At 43.5% G+C, this 23,151-nt stretch overlaps 9 protein-coding genes across 9 annotated transcripts; 3 read left to right on the forward strand and 6 right to left on the reverse strand.

Moving 5' to 3' along the window:
• Positions 1–726: 726 nt before the first annotated feature.
• On the forward strand, positions 727–2,637 carry Bfra_004279 (putative hypa-like protein; the record flags this gene model as incomplete). The annotated part of the gene is made up of 6 exons (XM_037334684.1): positions 727–1,008; positions 1,062–1,217; positions 1,331–1,514; positions 1,566–1,948; positions 2,002–2,412; positions 2,476–2,637. 6 exons carry the CDS (start codon positions 727–729, stop codon positions 2,545–2,547), a joined length of 1,488 nt encoding a protein of 495 aa, XP_037193218.1. The 3' UTR covers positions 2,548–2,637.
• Positions 2,638–3,438: 801 nt separating this feature from the next.
• Positions 3,439–4,927, forward strand: Bfra_004280 (putative mfs multidrug protein; the record flags this gene model as incomplete). Its single annotated transcript, XM_037334685.1, has 9 exons — positions 3,439–3,696; positions 3,759–3,902; positions 3,959–4,004; positions 4,068–4,098; positions 4,209–4,240; positions 4,330–4,430; positions 4,481–4,571; positions 4,619–4,689; positions 4,745–4,927. 9 exons carry the CDS (start codon positions 3,439–3,441, stop codon positions 4,925–4,927), a joined length of 957 nt encoding a protein of 318 aa, XP_037193219.1.
• A 41-nt stretch (positions 4,928–4,968) lies between these two features.
• Bfra_004281 (putative mfs multidrug protein) lies at positions 4,969–5,752 on the forward strand (the record flags this gene model as incomplete). The annotated part of the gene is made up of 4 exons (XM_037334686.1): positions 4,969–5,009; positions 5,060–5,122; positions 5,191–5,247; positions 5,299–5,752. 4 exons carry the CDS (start codon positions 4,969–4,971, stop codon positions 5,750–5,752), a joined length of 615 nt encoding a protein of 204 aa, XP_037193220.1.
• Positions 5,753–6,357: 605 nt separating this feature from the next.
• Bfra_004282 (putative mitochondrial import inner membrane translocase subunit tim22 protein) lies at positions 6,358–7,045 on the reverse strand (the record flags this gene model as incomplete). Its single annotated transcript, XM_037334687.1, has 3 exons — positions 6,358–6,702; positions 6,765–6,860; positions 6,968–7,045. The coding sequence occupies 3 exons, from the start codon at positions 7,043–7,045 to the stop codon at positions 6,358–6,360; spliced, it is 519 nt and encodes a 172-aa protein (XP_037193221.1).
• A 639-nt stretch (positions 7,046–7,684) lies between these two features.
• Positions 7,685–9,043, reverse strand: Bfra_004283 (putative glycoside hydrolase family 16 protein; the record flags this gene model as incomplete). Its single annotated transcript, XM_037334688.1, has 3 exons — positions 7,685–7,782; positions 7,834–8,610; positions 8,812–9,043. The coding sequence occupies 3 exons, from the start codon at positions 9,041–9,043 to the stop codon at positions 7,685–7,687; spliced, it is 1,107 nt and encodes a 368-aa protein (XP_037193222.1).
• Positions 9,044–11,374: 2,331 nt separating this feature from the next.
• Bfra_004284 (putative transcriptional regulator cwf13 protein) lies at positions 11,375–13,219 on the reverse strand (the record flags this gene model as incomplete). Its single annotated transcript, XM_037334689.1, has 1 exon — positions 11,375–13,219. One exon carries the CDS (start codon positions 13,217–13,219, stop codon positions 11,375–11,377), a length of 1,845 nt encoding a protein of 614 aa, XP_037193223.1.
• Positions 13,220–13,761: 542 nt separating this feature from the next.
• On the reverse strand, positions 13,762–14,572 carry Bfra_004285ca (putative endosomal cargo receptor protein; the record flags this gene model as incomplete). Its single annotated transcript, XM_037334690.1, has 4 exons — positions 13,762–13,785; positions 13,839–14,105; positions 14,171–14,359; positions 14,420–14,572. The coding sequence occupies 4 exons, from the start codon at positions 14,570–14,572 to the stop codon at positions 13,762–13,764; spliced, it is 633 nt and encodes a 210-aa protein (XP_037193224.1).
• A 515-nt stretch (positions 14,573–15,087) lies between these two features.
• Bfra_004285cb (putative ubiquitin carboxyl-terminal hydrolase protein) lies at positions 15,088–19,092 on the reverse strand (the record flags this gene model as incomplete). Its single annotated transcript, XM_037334691.1, has 10 exons — positions 15,088–15,197; positions 15,248–15,377; positions 15,426–15,743; positions 15,799–16,294; positions 16,348–16,466; positions 16,516–17,156; positions 17,206–18,142; positions 18,196–18,658; positions 18,712–18,859; positions 18,915–19,092. 10 exons carry the CDS (start codon positions 19,090–19,092, stop codon positions 15,088–15,090), a joined length of 3,540 nt encoding a protein of 1,179 aa, XP_037193225.1.
• A 2,105-nt stretch (positions 19,093–21,197) lies between these two features.
• On the reverse strand, positions 21,198–22,481 carry Bfra_004286oa (putative cral trio domain protein; the record flags this gene model as incomplete). Its single annotated transcript, XM_037334692.1, has 2 exons — positions 21,198–21,654; positions 21,706–22,481. 2 exons carry the CDS (start codon positions 22,479–22,481, stop codon positions 21,198–21,200), a joined length of 1,233 nt encoding a protein of 410 aa, XP_037193226.1.
• Between the last annotated feature and the right edge of the window lie 670 nt (positions 22,482–23,151).

Here is a 23,151-nt window from a genome sequence, read left to right on the forward strand (position 1 = left end):
AATGCATTGACGATTACCTACTAGCTCGAGCCTTCTTACTTCCTTGCTGTCTGACAACTTACAAAGGTTGGCTGAGGTTAAGTACAAAGAGTGCAGATCATCATAACCTGACCTACTAGCTAGTTCTAACACATGTACTCTTTTACCGGTAGAATTGTCTTCGATGACTCTCAAGGAAGCAAAAAGTACTAGGCAGATATACAAGGTTGACTGTCAACATCACCTTGGCACAATTGCTTCTCTGCATTTGTAGACACATACATCTACTGGCACCCTACCATTCTCACAATAAAATTTACCCGTACTTTGCTGATTGGCCTTTCTCATCTAAAGCTACTTTTATTTTCGCCTGTCACTCTCACCCTCACACTCTCTCTACTTTTGAAATACGTATCACCGTTACATATAGGTTAGCCAAGCAGCCACCAAATTCACAAGAGAATCCACGAACCCGTCTCTCGAAAGAAGTAGCAGAAGCCTACAGGAGTGAGTTGAGTGCAAAACCATCAACAAAGCGAGATCCCGAGTTGATTTCCAATCGTGTTACCCTTGCTTGATAATCTTTTCGTCATTTTATTACTCACTCCATTGCATTGTAATGCGGGGAAGCGAAAGGCCAGGTTGGAGTATTTAGTCGAAACCGTCGAGACCTATCAGCTTATGGGGAGTGTTAACTCAACAGTAAACCCATGTGAGAGTTCGTCATCATACTTCAATCAGTCTTAGATGTTCGCCAGGCCTAGACCCCCTTTCTCCCAAATCATCAAGGGCGGAGGGAAGTCACAGGTATTTGTTGATTTGCTATTTATACCACCATTTGATCGCAGACTATTTGCATTGAAACTACACACTATTCGATTTCAATCAACATACACAAAGAATTTTCCCAATATGGCCACTTCAAACACCATTCACCTTACTCCTGACGATACTGGCGTGTTCAAGTTCGGGTCTCAAGATTCGGAAACTGCCAAAATAGCCTCGCAGCTACTACAAGAGAACCATGATGTAAGATGCCTCGTTTTGTCTTGAGAACACGTCCTAACAATTGCTTATTATAGAAACATCACATTTTCTTCAATGAGACAGGATTTCACAACCATATCGTCCATCACTTGTTGACTCTATATGGCCTTGGTGCTCCGGCTTCCGTCATTGAGCGGCAGTATAAACTTAATGCATCATATCAACGCCCTGTTGTCCTTGCTGAGAATCAAGTAAGTTCACCATCTACCAAATCTGCTAGTTTTTAAAACCAGACTTACCATAAATCATGGTTTCTACCATCTCGATTCCCAACATCCCATAGCACAGTTTCTGAAGTTTCTAGGCCCCGGTCGACATGTCCATACCAGATAATTTCCACAACAATCTTGGCAAACAAAAGTACTATCATGACTTTCTGGTATTCTGGCAGCGACAGATTGAAATCAAAGGATGGAGGGATGTATTGAAAGAAAGTGTCTTTGCCGGCGATTCAAAGGCAGACGACATGCTCGGCAGGATGTTTGCAGGTATACAGCATTGTAGTCGCATGTATCTAAGGAATTGCTAACACTCACCAGGGTTTCTTCATCCTCTTATTCATCTAGGTTTTGGTATTGAGTTCAACCAACCAGCTATCATTGCCGAAGCGCTAGCACAAGCTTCCGTCCACGATATGTGGATTACTAAGTATTTGTTGGACGTCGAAAAGAAAGCACAACCTGGGAATAAGACGATTCCACAACTTCTGGATGAGATTAGAGATGACAAAAAGCTTTCCACCGCTGCTGAGTGGGATGATGGCAATAAGATTCGAGATGGCATCTTAGCCAGAGCTGCAGATGAAATGATGAACTATGCATCTCAGTGGACTGTGGGAAAAGGTGAACTTGAAGCCAAGACAGCTCAAATGATCAGCTCCGCCGTTTATTTCGCTGCTGCTGCCCAGCGCCCGCCAAAACAAGTTAGTCATACTACACTTCTCAGATGTACCCTAGCTGACATTCATCCCATTAGGTGAAATTTGACTTTTACTATATGCACTGTGTCAATAGTTCGATTTTTTTCACTTCTTTCAACAAGCAAGACTTTTTGTCCGAAGCTCAGAAAGTAAGGCTTTTGGAGTGGAAGGGACGCTTTGATCTCACCATGTATGCATCCCGCCGTTCCCCCGAGCTACTCCTTGAAGAAATATCGGGATATGTCCCGAAGCTTCTTGAAGCTGGAGATGCGGAATGGAGCGGACTGTTTCACAGGCTGTTCGAGTTCGAAGACGATGGCCACGCCGTAAAGCTTGGAAGGACAGTAGCTCATGCCGAGGTAGTCAGCCAGGGTTATGAAGACCAAGATTGGGCAAAGATTAAGAGTTTCATGTGGCTAAAGATAGGCAACATGGTAGCTGACAGTGTTGAAGACACTGGAGATACTGTACGTACCCCACGAAGTTATCCATTCCATACAACTATATTTATGTGCTAACCTTTCATATAGTGGGCTAGAAGTGTTGGTTTTGATGAAGCCTGGAAGGATTATGTGGACAGACCAAGACAGGTGCATTTGTAGGTGATGAAGTTGTGCCACACTTTCTCTTTATTATACTATGGCTATTGGGCTTTCAATGCAGTATTTGTTAATGAAGCAATTTTTCCTGGGGGATCTAACTTTGCATGAACAAATATGCAACCCTAATCTTGTGTTGTGATATCGTTATTGTGATCATTTGATCTCTATGTTATGCATGTCAAATGCTGTGCTTCACACTCAGAATTTGACCTCTGGTACAACCAATGAAGGTCATCCTATTGCAAAAAGCTCTTCTCTCTGGACCCACATGTAGCTACTATCCACAGTATCTTGCACATGTAAGGCTTGGTTGTGAGCGTTTTGCCCTCTTGGTACCATCAAAGATTGAGAATTTTGTGTGAACCGTATGCATCTTACGTATCATTCACTCCTCCACACAATATATGACGTTTGACTGCAGATGACATGAGAGTTTGAAACAAGACACACATATATTCATATCAACATAGTAGATGAAATAGAAGTACAGCTGACTGGTTGCCGACATCGCCCTTATAGTCTCATCTGATAATTCCCAAATATTCATCCGATGATGTAAAGCCCCTTCACCCTTTCGGACTCTATCCGATAACGGGCTAAAGGATAAAGTCTCATTGATGTGAAATTGTCTAGAACTTTTCTTCACCTTTGGAGTTATCGAAGGAGTGAGTTTTCACGACATCATCTACTTTATCCTAGTCGCCACCTCTGTAGCTGCCCGGGTGTTCAACTTTGCTTCACTTTATAAACAAATAATCTTGTACTCTCCTTGATTTCTTCTCTCATGTATCATACGAGATTGCTTTATACATTCATGAACCACGATTTCTTTCAATTCCTCATTTTAATTCTCTGCTTTGCACATCTCTTTGCTTCGTAAACGCAGATGAGATGGCGCAAACTACCAATTCCACTTCAAGCTCTGGCTCAGAGACTCATTGGTTCGAGAATGTAGTTGTACTTGATCTGGATCTTGAAGGACAAGAAGTCAAAAAACAACCTGTTGTAGATGCTCCATCCACTCCAGCTCGCATCACCCGTTCTCAATCTCTTACCCGTCTCGGCATCCAGCAGAAGTTCACGCACCCAAATTCGCATTTGAAGACCACGGACGCTGATGTTGTTGATTTTGATGGTGCTGATGATCCTGTAAGTACTTCATTTCATGCTCATGAGTTTGTGAACGTGGCAATGCTGACAGGAATAATTAGTATCAACCTCTAAATTGGCCATTCAGAAAGAAGCTGATCACCACATTTGTCTATGGCTTGTTTACCATGACCTCGACCTGGGCAAGTTCTGTATACAGTCCTGCTATTGACCAAGTTGCAACTGAATTTAGAGTTGCTCCTGAGGTTTGTTTTCCCTGGAGCCATGATAAGCTAAAGTGAATGCCATTAACAAAGAGTAGGTCAGTCTACTGGGTGTAAGTTTCTTATTGCTAGGATTTGGATTTGGTGAGATATTTCCCTTCACCAGTATGAAGTGAATAATTAAGCTAACCATTCTTTGTGATGCAGGTCCTCTGCTATGGGCTCCTCTTTCTGAAATGTGAGTTACCGAAAGTCAACTTGGGAGTCTTGTGTGCTGTACTGTATTGCTGCAGTCCCAATTTGCCCAATTCATTCATTTGTTTGTTGCAAGTACTAACAGCTGATCAGTTATGGCAGAAAGGCTGCAGTCTTAACCCCAGGTAAGTGACTCTACTCTGCAAGTAGCCAAAAGCTTAGCCTGCACTCTTCTCCTTTCACCATGCAGTATCACAGCTAATGTATCAAATAGTTTTCATCTCGGCATGTTTTTCATTCGGTTCCGCCACAGCAAAAGACATCCAGACGCTGCTCTTGACACGATTCTTTGCTGGTATCTTCGGAGCTGCTCCTGTAAGAAACCTCACCTCGGACTCAACCAACTCCTCTAACATCATAATTAGGTAACAAACACTGGCGGCGTTCTATCTGACATCTGGGCACCCCAATCGCGAGGAACAGCTATCGTCGGCTATGCATTTGCTGTTGTTGGTGGTGAGTACATGCGTCCTCCCTATATTTCTCATTCTCACCAGTTCAAGGTCCAACCATAGGTCCCATTGTGGGAGGAGCCATCACATCGAGCTATCTAGGATGGAGATGGACAGAATATGTAAGCCTCCAGCCCTCAAAATATGTACTTCTTATCCCTAACTCCTCCTCCAAAGATAACCGGAATCATGCAAATGGCAGTCTTACTCCTTGGTGCTCTTGTCCTCAACGAAACCTATCCAGACGCACTCCTGGTCGCCAAGGCACGTCGTCTCCGTCACGATACTGGAAACTGGGCTCTACATGCTAGACACGAAGAGCGCAGTTTCAGCTTTAGAGAGATGGCAATAAGTTCTTGATGCGACCCTTTCGTTTACTGTGGACCCCAATCTGTTTTCTCATGGTTTTATATGCTTCGTTTGTTTATGGCATTCTCTACTTGTAAGTCAGAACCGAGGATTGTTTGTGAGCATGCACTGATGGATTGCTAGGTGCCTGGCTGCGATTCCTGTCCAATTTGCATTGGCTAGAGGTTATGGACCCGTAACTTCAGAGTAAGTTTGCCCCCGACTGGACAATAACCATATAGCAGATGTTGTGCTAATCTCTTGACTCACAACAGACTTCCATTTCTTGCACTTCTCCTGGGTACAATCTTCGGTGGCACTGCAAACATTCTGTAAGTTGTTGATGTATTTCCAAACCATATCTACTAACCAACAAACCCCAGCAACAACAAGTTCTATACCCGCAAGTTTGAAGCAAATGATAACCAACCCGTCCCCGAAGCTCGCCTCCCTCCCATGATGATCGGCAGTATATTCTTCGCAGCAGGCCTCTTCATCTTCGGCTGGACATCCGCCCCAAGCATCCATTGGGTAGCTCCATGCATTGGCCTCATATTCATGGGATTTGGCTTCTTTACCATTTTCCAATCTGCGCTCAACTACCTCATCGACACTTTCTCCTCATGTGCAGCAAGTGCGGTTGCAGCCCAAACATTTGTACGAGCCATCTTTGCTGCCTTGTTTCCCCTGCTTGTTACTCCCATGTTTCAGGGCTTGGGTATTGAGTGGGGAAGCAGTGTGCTGGGTTTCGTAGCAACTGCGCTTATACCCATTCCGTTCTTGTTTTATGTTTATGGCAAGAGGATTAGAATGAAGGGTAAATTCACCACCAAGTAGCTTGTGTGAACGCGTTCACTCTACTACGATGATGGAGAATGTTTGTTCGGAAGTTGTCATTACTTGATAGATTATAGTTGAAAACTCGATGTTCTATAGATACTTGATTCATTTTAGATAGATTCCTAGATAGCTTGGCCGATTATGGTTGCGAGTCTAGCGCTCTATAGATACTTGTCTCATCAGTATGGAGAAAGCTTGATTGCACATTAGCAAAAGAAGCATAGGGTCTCCGGGATATAAGAATAGAACTCACACAGACATCGAAGCTCGTTCCTGAATATGTGCTTGTGCCGAATGTTTCTCGCATGTGTTTTCTACCAAACACAACAAGTCAGCCGGGTTTCGCGAACGTATATGACAAAAGACTCAAACCGTCACATAACACTGAACCAGCAAAGCCAAAGCCAACGCTCGTGAGGAGTGAAATTAGTCATTGATCTCAAGGTCATAACTATACAGACATATCAACATAACCACTTTAAGCCCATCCAAGCTTGCCCATAACTCCAATCCCATGCGTAAGCTGTTCACAGCATATTATACATATCTAAGCCGCTCCATCTAAAGTTCCAATCCACGACTTTCACCCTCCAAATATCTCCTTAATCTCCATCACTCGGCCTTCTCATATAACTATCAATCGCCAAACTAAAAGCCGCGAACCCCGCACACCCAACTGCGGCAGCTTGTGGTCCCGCCGGCGCCGCCAGCACTCCTCCGGTAATACATCCTGCAATGACTCCATTCTTCAGATCATTCTTTGCTCTGAAGCCTTCCACACAACACTCTGTGCCTGCAAAGATAGCGCCTACTTTGCCGAAATTCTTGGCCGAAGAATAGGAGCGATTACCCATATCTTTGAGACCGCGTTTGAGTTGTTCGCGCAAGGGAAGGGATGTGATTTCTGCAGCTGTGGAGGATGTGTGAATGGGAGTGTCGTATTGCATCTGTGTGGGAAGGTTAGTCATTGACGTAGGAAGAAAAGCAGAGGAGGCGGGGCAAAACATACCGATGCCATGAAGAGACCAAAGGCACCACCGAGGGCGAATCCCATCACACCCGAGACGACAGTCTTACCCGGACAGGACTCCATTATCATTTGCATCTATCAGACATGATTAGTTCTCGTTCAATTCACTTTGTCAATTTCCCATAACAAGGCTCTGCTTGTTCCATGCAGCAATGCTAATTGTAACCGGAGAGCAGACATACATTTTTAACAGCAGCAGCGGTCGAAGGATCAACGCCCTGCTGGCCCCCTCCTGGAGGATTAAATGCTGGCCCATTCATTTTGAACGATAGTAGTTGCGATATTCTTCGTCAAGGGAAAAGGTAGAATACAAAGATGGGTTTCCTTGAGATGTAATCCACCGAGAATTTTTTTGACGAGGCTGATGTTTGGCCTTGCACAGCTAAAGCCTCGCGTGGTGCACAAGTACCCGAGTACTTGCCAAGTAGATTATGAGATTTCGTCTCGCGAAAAGGGGGACGACTAGAAGAGATATTTATTTTATTATTCTAATGATTTTTAGGATGTCATTAGGATTATGGGCTAAGCTAGCCTGTCATTGTCTATTTAATTTGCTAGGCTCTTTAGACACAAGGGCAACCCTAGGTACCCTGGGATTTCACATTATGAGTATAGTACTTCTCTTCATTACTGTTTTCCATAAGCTACCTATCTATACGGGCTTTGAATGCCCATTTGACATCCCATATTAACCTCAACGTGAAGACAATATCATCGCTGATAGCGCGAAGCGCTCCTAAAAACGCCATTTTCCTGGTATAATCCCCTCTATTCCTATCCCAATTGCGGTTTCCCGTCAAACAACTTTTCCAATACCAATATGCTCTCAAAGCATGTATATCACATCCGTTCCCATGAATATCACACTTTCATTTCCGTCCAAGATTGGAATTCGAAGATCATGAAGCTTGGTATACAGTGAAGTTATTGAATTGCCAGTAAGCATCTGTGAATGCCGTTGCGTTGTTAGCGACGTAGTCAGTGCAAGTACCGGGACCTATTGTATGATTAGTATGGAAATATCAAAAGGAGTCAGGAAAGAGCGTACAATCAACATCATATACACTTTGGGTACCTGCCCAACTTCCGCACAAATCAATGTTGACAATGATACTTTGATTCTTGAAGTGATTGCCAATGTTGCAATCCGTGCTGGGGAAATCGGCAGTAGCTTCCGACCAAGTCGATGGATCTGGGCTACCAGATGAAATATCGGTTGGAATAGCATCTCGTCCGAATTGCCACATTCGAATACCCGCGGTACGTAGTTCCATCGCCATAACTCCACCTCCATTTGAATTGAAACCCGCACCGAAGGTTTCTGCAGAGTCATACACACCACATCCAGCATTGGAATTCGTGCTATTCAAGCATGAAGATTGAATGGATTTTCCAGTCTCTTTGCGCTTGACATCCATGGAGCAGCCTGACGTAGTATGGAGGGTCATTTGATTTTTTGTAGAGCTCACAACGTTGACCGCCTCCATGATATCGATCTCTCCATTTGTTGGCCAATTGTTTGGATCACTTAGCCACAGTGCAGGCCATGTAGCACAGCCAATGGGTGTGTGGACAATATCGAAGATGAATAGACCGTCAGTGTATTGTGTCTTGGACTCAATTCGAACTGAGAAGCGGCCAGTAGATGCATCTGGGCTACTGTCAGCTGTAACAGATGTGTCGACCCTGAGAACTGCAGAACTTGATGAAGCATATGTCAAATTGTATTGAGCAGCAACTTCGGAATCAACATAATGAACGAAACCGGCTGATGGATCGTAGGTATTGAAGTAATCGAAGTTATCGAAAAAGTCAGTCCCTGAGTCTTTGGTGGATGTTAGCAAAATACACTATGTCAGGGCCATCTCGTTCAATCTCTAGTCACAAAATCATAGAGATAGGTCTAGAACAATCACCGCTAAATCCACCTGGAGGTGATAGGGAAGCCTTGCTTCTCGGATATCAGAAGTGTTGGTGCATTCGAAGTTGTTGGGTGTGCAGCATCACACAAAAGAAGACAACTTACAAGTATCCTTCAGTGTATAGTTCAACTGTGAATAATCTGGATAAGCATTCTTTTTTGAACCTTCCACAGCAGCCACCACGATGATAATGATCAATGCGATGATTCCCGCACCAAAAATCGCCCACTTCTTCTTACTCCACGCTCTCATATCCCACCATCTTGGTGCCAAGGAACTTGGATCATCAACCTCATATTTGGGTGGTGAGCCCGACGGGATATTCGTGTTTCTCATCTTCCCAACTGTAGCGACTGATATTGACTTTCTATCCAACGATTGTTTGTCTTCCTTTTATTCCCAAAGTGATCCTTCGACGTCCAGTCCGAATGTTTTGTTTCCAAGAGAAGGAAATAAAAAACTACTTTTATTTCGTATGTGCTTGACTTGCTTGCGTGATTTCTAATAATACAAAATTCAAAAGCCGCAATAAGTTCAGAATGGGCGACACACTTGTATATATACCTTGGCCGAACAGCCTACTTTGTCTTATCTAACCAACTCCAAAAAGGCCGGATTATTATGGAGATTAAAGATGTGAAAGATACTCGTAGTAGGCTGAGCCAGTGAGAAAATTCGGTCTCTCCACTTTGGGACCTGTAACCTGTACCAACCTGGCAGGGTGTTTTGGTCGCAATCAGGTACCTAGAAGGGATACGATGGCGAGGATGGTTGGGAAAAGAAGGTTTGATGGATATGCAGGCTGACAAGGCTCGTGTGGTAAAGCATGGGTCGACGCGGACAAAGCGAACGAACGAACGAACGAACATACGAACTTGAGATTGTAGAGTAGCTAGAAAGCTTAGAGAAAGAGTAATCCGATGGAAGTAAGAAACGTTGAGTTGATTAGATCCGAAAAGGAAAGAAGCCATGAAAGAAGCATATCACTTAGCTTTTGAATTAAGCTGAACTAGCGGATGGACTGTGTTGTAAGATAAAGATCGATCACAGCTACACAACTCAATATGAGAGTTATTGATCTCCAACGCCCAAACTGTTCTTGTCTCGACCGTCCCAAAATAACAAACCTTTCTAACATGTGCCGCCAACAAACAAGTCGGTACTTCCCAATGCCTGTCAATCCACTCCTTCCCTCGTCAAGACTCAGTCAGTACAGGGCTCTCCCCTCCTATGACGAATTATCTGTTCATACTACTCGAGTGCTGTGGGGGTTCATGAACTTCAATCAAGAATCATGATGTTGCCATGTTGGAAGACGAAGATCATCAAGTTCGTTCGGCCAATATAAAGGTTGATAGAGAACATAAGTCGGGATGAATATTGGATATTGTTTCAACTAAAAGACGAAATGACAGCTCACACTTCAATTGAGCTTGAAGTCCGAGATACAATACGAATGAATACTTTGTTTTCCCTTGATAATTCAGATAAGCAAAGATCTAATCGAGTTTTTTTCTTCAGTTGTATGGAGTAGGTCCAGTTTTGGTGTGGTTCTAGCTCTAGCTCCAGACCCTATTTTTAGTGAGTTGTGAAAAGTCTGGGCAGGTACAAGTCCGACAGAGTGAGCAGGGCAGGGAGGGCAAAGAAGGAGAAAAGGAAGAATTACTGTTAATTGAACCAGCTGGTTGGGAAGTGGCTGTATGTATGTACGTACCACTTCAAGAGAGATACCCTGCTTGCTATCGAACTACCGGCTGCCATATATCATTGAGTTTACACCGGCAGATCTTCTCTTGAAATGTATCCATCACCACAAACCTTCTTCACGCTTGCTCAGAAGCACTCGCCAGTAGTAGACTTCTCAGTAATAAAGCTCTAATCTCTACCTTCCCAGCCTCCTCGCCCTTCCCAACCCAGAACTCCTATAATTTACAAGATCCAAAAAAAAGAGCATGCATCAAAAGCCAAGAAGAAAGTCGTCGTACCTTTCAAAAATTGTCGTCGTCGAAAGCCGCGTAATCAAGAGTTCAACCCTTTCACTAGTGACATTCCGAGGCCAACGACTAATTATCCACTATTTTTGGAGATAGAAAAAGCGTTATAACGATTTAGAAAACACGCGTATAATGTTACTCAGTAACTGATTCTACGGTGAAATGTAAATTAGAGATACGTAAGTCTGTGCAGTATAGTAGAGAAAATCGTATGGGTACATCAATGCTTCAATGCAAGGATTTCGGATTCTGTATGATAAAAGTCCTCCATCCCATCGATGTGTGGATGAAAGTTTGGATGTAGTTGGGAGATTTGGGGTATATGAGCAAGAATTCATTATATACGAACATCGTCCGCTTGAAGTTGGGCTAACACATCTGTTAATATTGACTACTCAAAATTGGATGATGTATCACTTCTGAGAGTTTTTGCATGCTGTAGTATCACAGACCGATGTGCTTGGAATTCTTATTATTGAGAAAGTAGATTCGTCAATTCTTTACCAAAAGGTGCAAAATAAAACACAAAAAGACAATTTAGAATCAATTAGAAACGGACACTCATTTGACAATGTACGAATGTCTGGCCATGCTTTATACACGGATTGCCCCAATCCTATAGATTATCTATAAATACAACGTTTTCCATGCATTCCCATGATTGTCTATCCATTTAATCATCGTCCTCATCCACTCTCGCCCGCTTGTTGGACCTTCCCTCGCCTTCCTGTAACCCATACTCTCTTTTATTAGAACTTTCACCGACCTTGCTCAGGAAATCATCGACATTGAAAACATCGCCAGCATCCTTTTCAAACTGCACCGGTCCCTCCCTCGCCTGTTCACCCCTCAAATTAGCTTCATCCCCACTCGTGACCAAGGGGAAATTTCTTACCTCAACATCTGCTGCACCTTGAAAGGTTCCCTTTCCAAGGGCATCCGCGAACCTATTACTTTTCTGAATCTTCGCCATCTCACCTTCAGCTGCTGCTTCATCATCATCGTCATCCATATTTTGCCGTGGTCGATAAATGCTACTAATAGCATCTTGAGCCGCAAAAAGAGGTTTATCATAGGCTTGATCCTCGTTGAATCCACTATCAAACCCACTTGTCCGATTGAATAATCTAGAATCAAACATAGTTTCGGTTGATTGTGTAGGTTTTGCTAAGCCTAAAGCGACCTTTTCTGAGATATCTCGATTCTGCTCTCGCGCCATCATTTGAATCCTCCTCTCCGTGCCCATGCGCGACTGTCGTAATTTTCGTTCTTCATCTCTTCGTTTCTCTTGGCGCATTTTTTCTCGCTCTCTGAATTCTTCATCGTCGCTGTTGGATCGATCAGACTCGGATTCACTATAGCTTCCAGAACGAGATCTTGACGATCTCGAGTCTCGCCTTCGGGAGCCAGCGCCGGCTCCAGCCCTCTCTTCTCGTGCCTTCTGTGCTAACATGCGAAGATGATCTTCTTTTTGTGCCTTCTCTTTCTCTGCTAGCCTTTGTTGCATTAATGCTCTCTGCTTGACTTCTTCTCGTGCGTGCCTATCTGCCGTGAAGAGAGCTTCTGCAAACTGTGCGAATTTATCATTAATAGTGACGTCCTGTAATCCTCGTCCATCTGCAGCCAATCTTTTGTCAAGTGGAACCGTATAACCCTTAGGATTTTTCCAGTTCGACACAGGAGGTGGAATTTTCCAAGCTTCTTGATCCTCTGCAGTCAATTTTCGTGGAGGCGAATGCATGACCGGAGCCGGAGGGCTTGGAGGACCCCGGGGAATCTTCTTATGCTTGAATTTGGGAGGCTCCATAGGATCCTGCTGCCTTTCCACAATCTTCATGATTCGATCATTTTTCCTAGAGTTATCCCCCATCTGATTCGCTGGGGTATATCTGACATAAGTAGGGTCCTTTCTTGCTCCGACATTTACGTTCTTAGGTTTTTGTGCAGCTACCGCACCGCTGACCAGAGTTGCCAAGGCATTCTTCGTTCGCTCGGTAGAAGCGGCAACCTCTTCTTCACTTGGTCTATCTAAATTAATATCGCCGGCATCAGCTCGTTGTCGAAGAGGTATAAGGTCCTTGAAAGAGGCGTGTACTATTCGTTTATCATTATGGCCTTGCCGTGCTATGGCATCGTACTTGACTTTCCCCTCGCCATCGACTTGAAGAGCCAGCGCATTATTCGATGAAGTAGATTTGCGTCCCATATCTAAAGGATACTGTGCAACTGGAATTTCTGGGAAAGCACCTCCATCGCCAAAGTCTTCTTGTCCTCGTGGCCGCCATCCTGTTCGATTACCATATGGTGGAGGTCCGGTCTTCTGTGAACGTGATGTATTGTTAGAAGAAACCTCTAATTGTTTAAGATCTGAAAGACCAACCTTTAACACAATTTGGGTATCATCCAAAGCGCCTGCGCCTAGGATTCGAGGGCCTCTCTGTTGCGCATGTTGTGGAATATCCTCTTCTTCACCTGTATATTTTGGTTTTGGCAATGCCCGTGATAAAGAAGCTGCCATTGATGCGATAATAAGTAGACAGGCAGGATTTGATCGTGTTGAAGTGGTTTGGAAGATACAAAAACACGAGATTGAATTGGTTTTACAAGCTTGTGCCTATCGTGAATCGATAAATGTCAAATTGTCGCGATTCTCATCCATGCTACGTCACGCTAACCCAATCGACACTAGTTTATACATGTATGTGAGATAGAGCAGAGCTTATAAAATCCAATATATATAATGCCTAATAAGTAGCTAATGAATTGTAAAAATGATAAATGATACTTGATTGACTTGTATATCTAGCTAAATTGGTACGATAGCTTACCTATCTAGTACTGTCGAAATGTTCAAAAGTCTTGTGTGTTTAGATAAGGTTTTGGAGACTATGAATTAATTCACACATGCTTCTAATAGACATAGGGATGGAGTAATACAATCAATTAACTTGACTTTAATCATATTGAGCGTCAATTTTGTCCAGTGTTTAGTACACAGAACTCCTCTTCGGACCCAGAATCATTTCAATCATCTTCAAAGCTATCCCGGACCCAATTCGTTCAAACATAACCCTTTCTGGCACCCTAATCCCTATCGTTAGAATCTCTCTATGTATATCGAAGTTAGGAATGCGTACCTGGAAGAAGAATCGAACAATAAAGACTTGTAGCGCAGCCATGCACATCATCATCAAGCTTTCAATAACACTAAAGTTGAAAATCCTCCTCTCAGTACTTCTCACTGTGCTGAAGTTGCGGTTTTCTCTTGTGCGGAAGTATTTTTGGTTTCGGGTAATGGTAGAGAGCTGGCCGGAGAGCTTAAAGATAGATTCTTCCAATGCAGACGTTTGTTCGGGAGTTGTGCCTTGTTTCGAGGGTATCGAAGCTCGAGGTTCGTTCTCAACCTATAGCAGTAATAGACATGTCAGTGATAGTTTCTGGATTCGCAATGCGTGGAGTGTAAACGTACGGCGATTTCGAAGTCGACAAACTTTTCTGCAAAAGTACTCATTTGATTGTTGAAGCAAAACCTGTATTCTCCGACCTCTGTGGCAGTGAAGACGAAGTCGCCTTGTCGCTCTTTCTCTTCCTTCATGATAACTCTTTCGTTTGGACCTACAACCTCATAATCCACATCAAAAGATCCTCCAGCTTGTACCTGTATAATATAAAATGTCAGAGATGTTCATGTAGTTATCAGAGGCCAGGCGCATCGTACAGCGAAGTAAAAGGCTATTTTGGCACCTTGTTTGTCGACATTGGAGTAAAAGCATGCTTTTTCATTGGCGCTAAGCTTGTATGTGAGGGCAGTGGCAGACACAAGAGGAGAAATGCATGCCAAAAGGCTACACCAGATCAAAGACGGCTTCATGATTTATTATTGTGTAGTTGTAAAAGTAATCGACCCTTGACATTGACGCGCTTTTGGAGATATGTTGCTATCTGTCAGTCGGATAATCCTCGGGCGCAGTGAATCTAGCGAGTAACTCCTCCTTTCCTCCAAACCAGGGGCTACAGGTGGCCTGTGTAATTCTTTACTCTACTATCAACAATCAATCACTACCACTCACTATTTGATAATCATATGGTTATTTCAAGTGAGGCATCGTAGTAAACAATTTCGCGCTTGTTATTTAGGTTACAAAGTGGCTAACATCATACTGGAAGGATATCTGCATCATAGTTACCATTGGTCTTCCCATCGTCCTCGATCATTTATCGCTAGGAATGAAGTTTTCTGGAGACCTATTATGTTGTTTAGAAGAAACTGACTTCGCTACCATGCCCGTTGTCTACATCATCGCGCTGTCTTTATCAAAGACTGTGCCTATTTTCCCGCCAACCAATAGCGCCATGCAGAAAACCTCTCATAAGCAATACCAAAATCTACTTCAAGAACAAGTCTCCCATGCCAGTCCTTGTGTTTCGTACCTTATCAACGTGATCTAATCCGAGTTGGTCGTCATCATCCCCAAGCATATCCCATAATGTATCGTCTGCGAGATGTTTAGTAGGGCAGATAAATTTGTCATAGGTCATAACTCACCATCATTCAAGTATATAGGTTTTGTGTAAGAGCTCCTCTTGACAATAGCAAATTTGATCTTCTCAAGATTTTTGCCTTTTATACCAGTCCGCTTCTCCAGTCGCTTCTTGGTGTCGGAAAATATTTCATCCTGGACGTGTTAGTGGTAGGCCTCAAGATTAAGAAAACGGCGACTTACTTGGAAGATGAGAAATTTGAACGGAATTGAGTGCGCTTTGGTTGGATCACCGTGGAAGTGAAAGGCATGAATGTACTGACTACCATTCGGTTGCGCAAGCTCCTCTTCCGGTATTCGCTCTAGTATAATCGAAATGTAATCCGTGAGATCCTTGATTGGATGGCCACGAGAAAGTTCCCTGTGAATTTTGTTGCTGTGTGTTTCATATACTCGGACGGGTCCAGCCTTTTCTTCGTCTTCTAATCGTGCTTTCTTAATCACCGAGGACACTATATCATCCACAGTTCCAGTTTTAGGCACCAGTATATCCAGTGGTTCCTGCGATCAATTAATACCCTTCCCGGATTTACACCAATAAATTAGGCGGGCTTACTTCTTTTGTGACACCTTCGCTGATCCAGCTAACCTTCATAGGTTTCTTGGTATCCAATTCCGCCAGACTGATATCAAGGACCTCGAAAAATAAAGCATCTGACCTAATGGTGGTGCCAGCAAACGACGCGTAACTACTGCTGACCATGTTCACCAGAGTGTGATTCGACGTGCGCCTGATCGCCGTTTTGGGATTACCTGTATTTAAAGCAATAGTCCAAAATCTGATGTGAGTCGGTTCCACATTCAGCTTCTCTCCAACCTTGACGGCTACCTGATCATAAGTGTGCTTCGCACTTAATACCAGAGTGAATGATTCGCAATTGTCTATATTAAATTCTTTGCTTCCTCTGGTTGGATGACAATGGAAGGTAATGAGCCTTCGATGACGAAGAAAGTCGTAGTACAGTCGCGCATCATCTATGATGTCAGACGATTTGAGAGGCTGCTGGCTTGGGTTTAAGCCATTGGAGACCATAGTAGTGGTATCCGAGCCACTGCTGCAGTTAGCATCATTCCACCATTTCATATATTCAATTAAGGCACTCACTCGCTTCCACCACTTCCTTCCGGAGCTCTCTGGAAACAAACAATATCGCCATCTTGGAGTTCTGCTGCCTTGAGTGATTGTTTCGCTTTCATAGGTTCGATCATGTCCGGTTTTATCTCCTATGCGATGTCAGAAGATACGACAAAATGTAAAGAGCACCAATCATACCTCGTAGAGCTTCAATCTAGTGTCCTCTGGCCAATTCATACGTTTCAAGATGAACGGGGCCAATTCTTCAACTTTACTCTGGCTACTGATATAAATGTGACCGCATCCAACCAAAGACTGGGTATCAACATTGAACCATTTGAGAAATATGACAATTTCATCAGATCTACTTGGAGACGACCCTTCTTTCACCAACGGATGAGCTGGCCACACCGCATCACCATTAGAATCAACTGTTTCGGCTGTTTCGGCCCAAAGCCTCAACTCCTGTGTCTTACTACCAGCTAATTTCAGGTGAGCTTCTTCAATGGTTTGATCGTAGTCCAGAACAGGCGTGTCAGGTCTTGTTGTTTTGTTTTGACGATTGACCATGAACCAGACCCGTAGTCTTCTCGGATCAGTCCCAGTGTCCTTACCAATCACTTTGATGAGCTCTCTAATAGTACACTTCTTGAGGAGTTTATAGGATTTAGCAGCCGCAGGATCTTCGTCATGACTTCGATCAAAAACTGTAAGATCATGGCCACCATGAGCTGCGTAAGTCTCCTGGGTAATCACCCTAACAGTAAGGTACAAGTGCTGTTCTTCACGTTCCTTCCGTCGTGCTTCTTTGAAAGCGGCCTCCTCTTCGAGTTTTCTTTCTAAGTGGTGTTAGTTCAGTTCCAGGCAAGCTAGAGTGTAATGACTTACGGAGATGAGCTGGCGTATCGGCGTTCGTTACGGGGAGCAATACCTCATCGAGTCTTGCCTCGCGAATGTAAACAAGCATGTATGCGCTGTTATGTCGTATGATAGGTTTTTGCGATGCATCGTAAACTTGACCATTCAAAAGGGGCATCTCTCCTCCATAATTATCCTCCAAGACTTCTCGCATTGTGGCTTTTGTTACTTTATCATCATCATATTTGTAGAACCACCCATCCTTTTCAGGCTTGATGAATGCATAATAATGTCCTGCATTGAGGTCGCCGCTGTGTACAAGGACCCCGTGCAGCTTATAAATCCAAGATTCGGATCTATCTGCGTCATCTGATAGATATGGTGCGGCATCAAAAGTATCTGGAAATTCGTAACGATCATTGACCTTCATCATGGAATCTCGCTCAATATCATATTCGAATCTCTTGAGCTGCAAATGAAGCACTTCGGGAAATGATTCGAAGATGACACCTTTCTTCGCATCTTGAAGTTTGTAGTTTTCACCTGCGAAGTATTGGTTGTCGCCATCCATTGTCTCGACTTGAATATAATCCCGGAAACTCGCTTCAATGTCCTTGTTACCGCTAACATTCAATTGGACGTCCCAAAAATCTTCTACTCGGCGAGATTCGTAGTCGACATTGATGCAAGAGATGTAGGTTCGCACTTTTCCGCAAAACAATTTAGGGAGAACATTCTCAGCTTCAGTTCCCTTCATTCTCTTTTCCATAACCTCCATCAGTTTCCTAGAAAGCTCTTGAACATCTTGCTGTTCAAAAATCTGCTTTGTATCCCAGCCAAAAGACTTGGTGAGTTCGTTGGTACTCACAGCTGCAGAAGATGACTGCAGCTGATAAAAGAGGCGTTGTAAAGTATATGCGCTGTTTGTGGTGGTGTCCTCGTCTTGTGTTGGAATTTGATATACTGCCTACAAATTGTGTTAATTTTTGACCCTCAAGGTAACTAGTTGCCAATACATACCTTCCGGAAGGCATTAGTAAAATATAGGGACTGAATGAGCGAATTTAAATAACATGTCGCTCCTTGATTTTTTAACCCGACAAATCCAGTTTCTTTCTTCGAATCATAGTTGTTGAAGTTATGCCATAAAACGCCTGTTTCGTCCTCGACTATTTTTACATATGCCGTCATATTTGCTTCTCCGCTCTCAACCAACGGCCTTGGGGGATTGGATCCAGGCCACACATGAGCATGAAGCTTGCGGGTTTCAACGAATCGAGTAAAGCCCCAGTCGCCTTCCTCTTTGGTAAATCGATGATGCGCAGTGTGGTAAGTGTAAAGAGTTGGATCATTCGGATTCCATAGAACGAGACCGAATTGCAAACAACATACAAAGTCGTCCGGAGGCCCGTCTTCAAATCCGTGCTCCAGGTAGAAGGACACATTATCGCTATTATTTCCGTATGGGAACATTAGAATACGCCTAATCTAGTCAGCACTCATTGCGCACAAGTTTGGGATATTCCAGGTGGTTACCATGGGTATCCTCCAGCATGAAAGATTGGGCCATGTTCTCTCTTTTGGAGCCCTTGCCAATTTTTAATTTCCCAAGTATGATGAACCGTCTCTATGATCGGGGGCTGTTGATCCAGCGGTGGCAATACCAGCTCTGCTATAGCTTCATCTGTTGTGCACATGTTAGCTTAGTGTCCTGACCCTCCATGGTTGGTTTATTGTACAATCATCAGCCGGCGTTGGCCTAGGTTCATCCGGATCTATGATGGCGATGTCATCCTTCTCATTATCCGATGGCTCGACATACTCGTCCGGATCAACAATCATATTCTCGGGTGATTGTATGTCTGCATCGATAGACTGTTTGCAAGAGATTAAATCAGTACGAGGGTCAGGTACCATGTTGGCGCAAGCAGTATTTGCTACACAAAAGTAGATATGGGATGTTGAAATCATGCGAGGGGTGGAAGTGGGGAATGCTCAGAATCTTTGCTTACAGGATCCATGGTCGCGGTCGACAAAAGGTACAACCAGCTTCTAAACTTTTCCAACGACCTTCTCCGATGTAAAATAACAAAACCAATGGGAAAGAAACCAAGATAGAAGGAGGGGGAAGGGGGGAGGGGGGTAGGAAAGAGGTGGTGGTGTTGAGCAGAGCAAAAGAGAGGAGAGGATAGTAAATTCAATTCAAGCGATGGTATCTCGAAATATGCTGCAAAATTGTACACTTTGGATAGACTTTTGATAGACTCTCGATAGTGAATTGGATTGATAGAGCTTTGAAGAGTTTGAAGTAGTAGTGGGAGCTAGGTGTTGTTAAAATCCTAGTAAGTGTAGTGCAGTGTATTGTGTTGTAGGGAAGTGTAGTGTAGTATAGTGTAGTGTAGTGTACTGTTAGGGGAATAATGAGTTCCTTCCTTCGTTCGGTGTTGTTCTTGCCTGGATTCGATAGCGGTAGAATGTCGTATTCTAATAATTACAAAGTACCACCCAGCAGGTAGGCTCGAGGTAGGTACTCTTTGTACTGGGTAGGTAAATCGGTGATATAATACTTTAGTCACCTCACTGGTGGTTCCAACTTCCTTCCGAATCCGAATGGTGATGCAAGCTTGGAGTGGGTGGGTTCATTCACGGTGGAGTGGCTTACCCAGTACGATTTACGATGTGCACCGTACGGGATTATTGATTGATGTGAATAAAAGAATCGCTTGGGGGCCCAGGTGGTCACAATGAAGTGTGGCGTAAATGCTAATGACGTTTTACTGATGATTAATGATAGGTAGGAAAGAACAGGAGGGCGTGCTTGTTTGGGATAAGTTGGATACGGCATGAAGGAAGTCAGAACTACATAATATTAGGTCGGTACTTGATACTCGACTACTCCAGACAGCGTCTACTGTCTACTACCTACTATTTACTACGACCTATTCTATTGCCTATTGATGTGTGCTTGCTTGCTTGCTTCATGAGTTTGCCTCTAGACATCTAGCCATCTCGACATAAGATATTACCTTTCAAACATACTATCCTCAAGAATCAATATCAAGGTAGTGAGCGTAGTGAGGGATTCATATATACGTATATATATATATATATATATTAACCAAGATTCTTGTAGCAAAGTTCTATCAAATGATTCACTCCGTCAAAAAAACACACAAACAGTGTACAGCCTTGGAATACTTAAAAATAAGTACCCAAGCTCCAAATAATTAATATTTGCTCGAGCTCAAAGTTAGAACAGCCCTGATGGATTTCTTTTATCAACAGCCTGACTGAGACAAGGCTGAGTCCTAGGTGGGCATGTAGGTAGATAGGCATATAGGCACTAGGTAGGTCGATATGTAGGTAGATAGGTACACTGGTGGTAGGTCGGTAGGTCCGCCTTATAACAATTCCAGTACTTGCATGGTCATCTAATCATCCTACCTAGGTATGCATACGATACTCAAGAAGGCAAAGATATGCACAATCTTATCTATCTGTCAATGTGTCAAATACAATAAGATGAATCAATCTGATTGCAAATTTGGTCATATGTCATATGTTAAATAGCCCCCTCATGAATGCCGTTGAACTCGAGTCCCTCTTTACTCGGCCAGCAGAACCCAAGAACTTTCATTCTAAACCCATTGTCACAAAGTCAAAATACTTACACCAAAAAAAGGGTTGGATGGTGAACTGTACAAAAGAAAACAATGAAATATGACGATTGATGCTCTCTTCTCAGATGAAGAGGCAATGTCTGCATGTATCGAGTATTTATGTAGAAGCGACAAATATTTACACGACTCAAACTATATCATAGCCATTATATTAAATTATAGTTTCTTTTGCTATATATATGGTATCAGATGAAGCTTACAAACCTCGATGAGTAACTACAAAGCAATGGATATATTGAACGCCCCAATTGAAAACGAATAGTTCCTCCCCAGAACATTAGCCACCCATGACATTACATCCTCTCGGATTAGATCATAGATCGTGCCGTCAATTTGATCTTCCTAGGCGGATTGCGAGACTTCTCCCTCAGAATATTTGACTGTAAGACCACTCTTCAGTTCTTCACCCTTTCCTCCGTACTCCTTTGGTAACTTTTCAGCAACATGCGGAATTTCACTGCCAAGATTGGACCCGTAGCTGAGCGGATGGAACTTTTTGATTGTATCGGCGCTCAAAAAGATTTTCATTGCCGTGAAAACCCAACCCATCACCAAGGGAACGTTGACAAAGAACTTCTCCTTCAAAAGCTCAGGATAAGCCATGCTGAATGTTTGGATGGTCTCTTTGGATGCAGCACGGATACTGGGGTCCATTCGTAGGAAGCTGACATTGAGATAGTCGTGGACTTGGATCATACGATATGGATCAGGGCCGTTTTCAGGTATCTTCTCCGTTGCTGAGGCAAGATCTAATTCTTTAATGGATAATTCCATAAGTGCTGCTCTCCATTTAAGGAATCTAAGTCATGAAATCAGTACTACATCGACCCACATCTAATGCGTTACTCACTCAGGAACGTCACTGAACGTCTTCTTAACATTTTTGACTGCCCCATAGATGTTCCAAGTGATAACTTCTTTGCCGCCGTCGCTGGTAGTATAAGACGTTACATATCCCAGATTACCGAACTTGACCTTGTCGAACTCGGTACCTTCCAGGAGCTTCTGTGGTTGCATGGTCTTTCGCCATTTCAAAGCCTCAATCAATTGAGCCTTGGCTTTAGGAACGTCTTTTGTGTTTGCTCGCAAGAATTTCTCGAGAACTATACTTGTTTGAACATGAGTTTCCGATGGATCGAGTACAATGCCCCACATCTCATTGTATTCAGCTGCCTCGAGGATTGCCGGCAATTCTGAATAGAACTTTGACAATGGCGAGCCATCATGTGTCTTGGTAGTCTTGTCGAATGAGACTGAGTGTTGAGAGGTTGAAGCTGCTTTCTCCACATCCGCATCTTTGGTAGCTTCTAGTTTAGCGGCTGCTTCCGCGTCGGCTTCTTTGACAGATTCTAGCTTGACGGCTGCTTCCTGGGGTTGTTCCGTAGTGGGCTCTGCGGCTACTGATTCAGTTGTTGATGGCTCTGCGATTGTAGGTTTTGGTTCTTCGGGCGTGATTTGTGGAATTGGAGTTGAGTCATCGATCTTGATTGGTGATGATTCCGTTGTTATGGGCTTTTGATCTTGCTCGATTACGGATTTTGGTTCCTCCACAGTTGTAGATTTTGGTTCCACCACTTCCTCTGGGATATCGGCCTTTGCCTGGTTGTTGTTGGGTTCCGCACTCATCTTCTTCGTGTTCGTTGTTCGACAATGAATTGTTTGTACAGATCAGAAAATGACTCCTTTACAAGCTCAGAGCTGCAAATTTATTTCTGTTTGATTTTATTAATCTTGGGCAGGGGAGGATTGATTGACATAGTAATTTAAAATATTTTGATGAACCCAATTCTACTTTCCCTCCCCTCCCCTCTCTCCTCTAATTATTTTATTTTGTAACTCCCGACTCACCGACGCTAAACGGCCCAGCCAAGAGCCAAGCACCGATTAACTGGCCTCGAGAGTTGATGCTGACCAAAATCAATTGTATCAAACGCTCTCGTCAAACGCTCTCGAAGCCTCGAGGGTTAAAATCCCAAGCCAGCCCAGCCAGCCCAGCCAGCCCAGCCTTCTCTTCTTCTTTTGTCTCCCAAGCACGTGTACCTAGGAAGTGGATGAGTAAGTGAGGCTGAGCTTGGATACATGGAAAAGAAACAACCACAACTCAATTTGCCCAAGACTACAAGAGATACTCGGTAACAAGTTACAACTTTGCATACGACTTGGTCCACCCACCAACCTCTTCATTAATTTCTTTTTTTTCTTCAATTCAAGTTGTCCAACAAATGATGACGCTTGATTTGAAGGTCCATGTGGAATTTTGCTATACAGTGTATCATCGTCTTTCTAGAACTAATCG

This window comes from Botrytis fragariae (genome assembly GCF_013461495.1).
Source record: "Botrytis fragariae strain BVB16 chromosome Unknown tig00000050, whole genome shotgun sequence".
In the NCBI taxonomy this organism is placed as follows: domain Eukaryota; kingdom Fungi; phylum Ascomycota; class Leotiomycetes; order Helotiales; family Sclerotiniaceae; genus Botrytis; species Botrytis fragariae.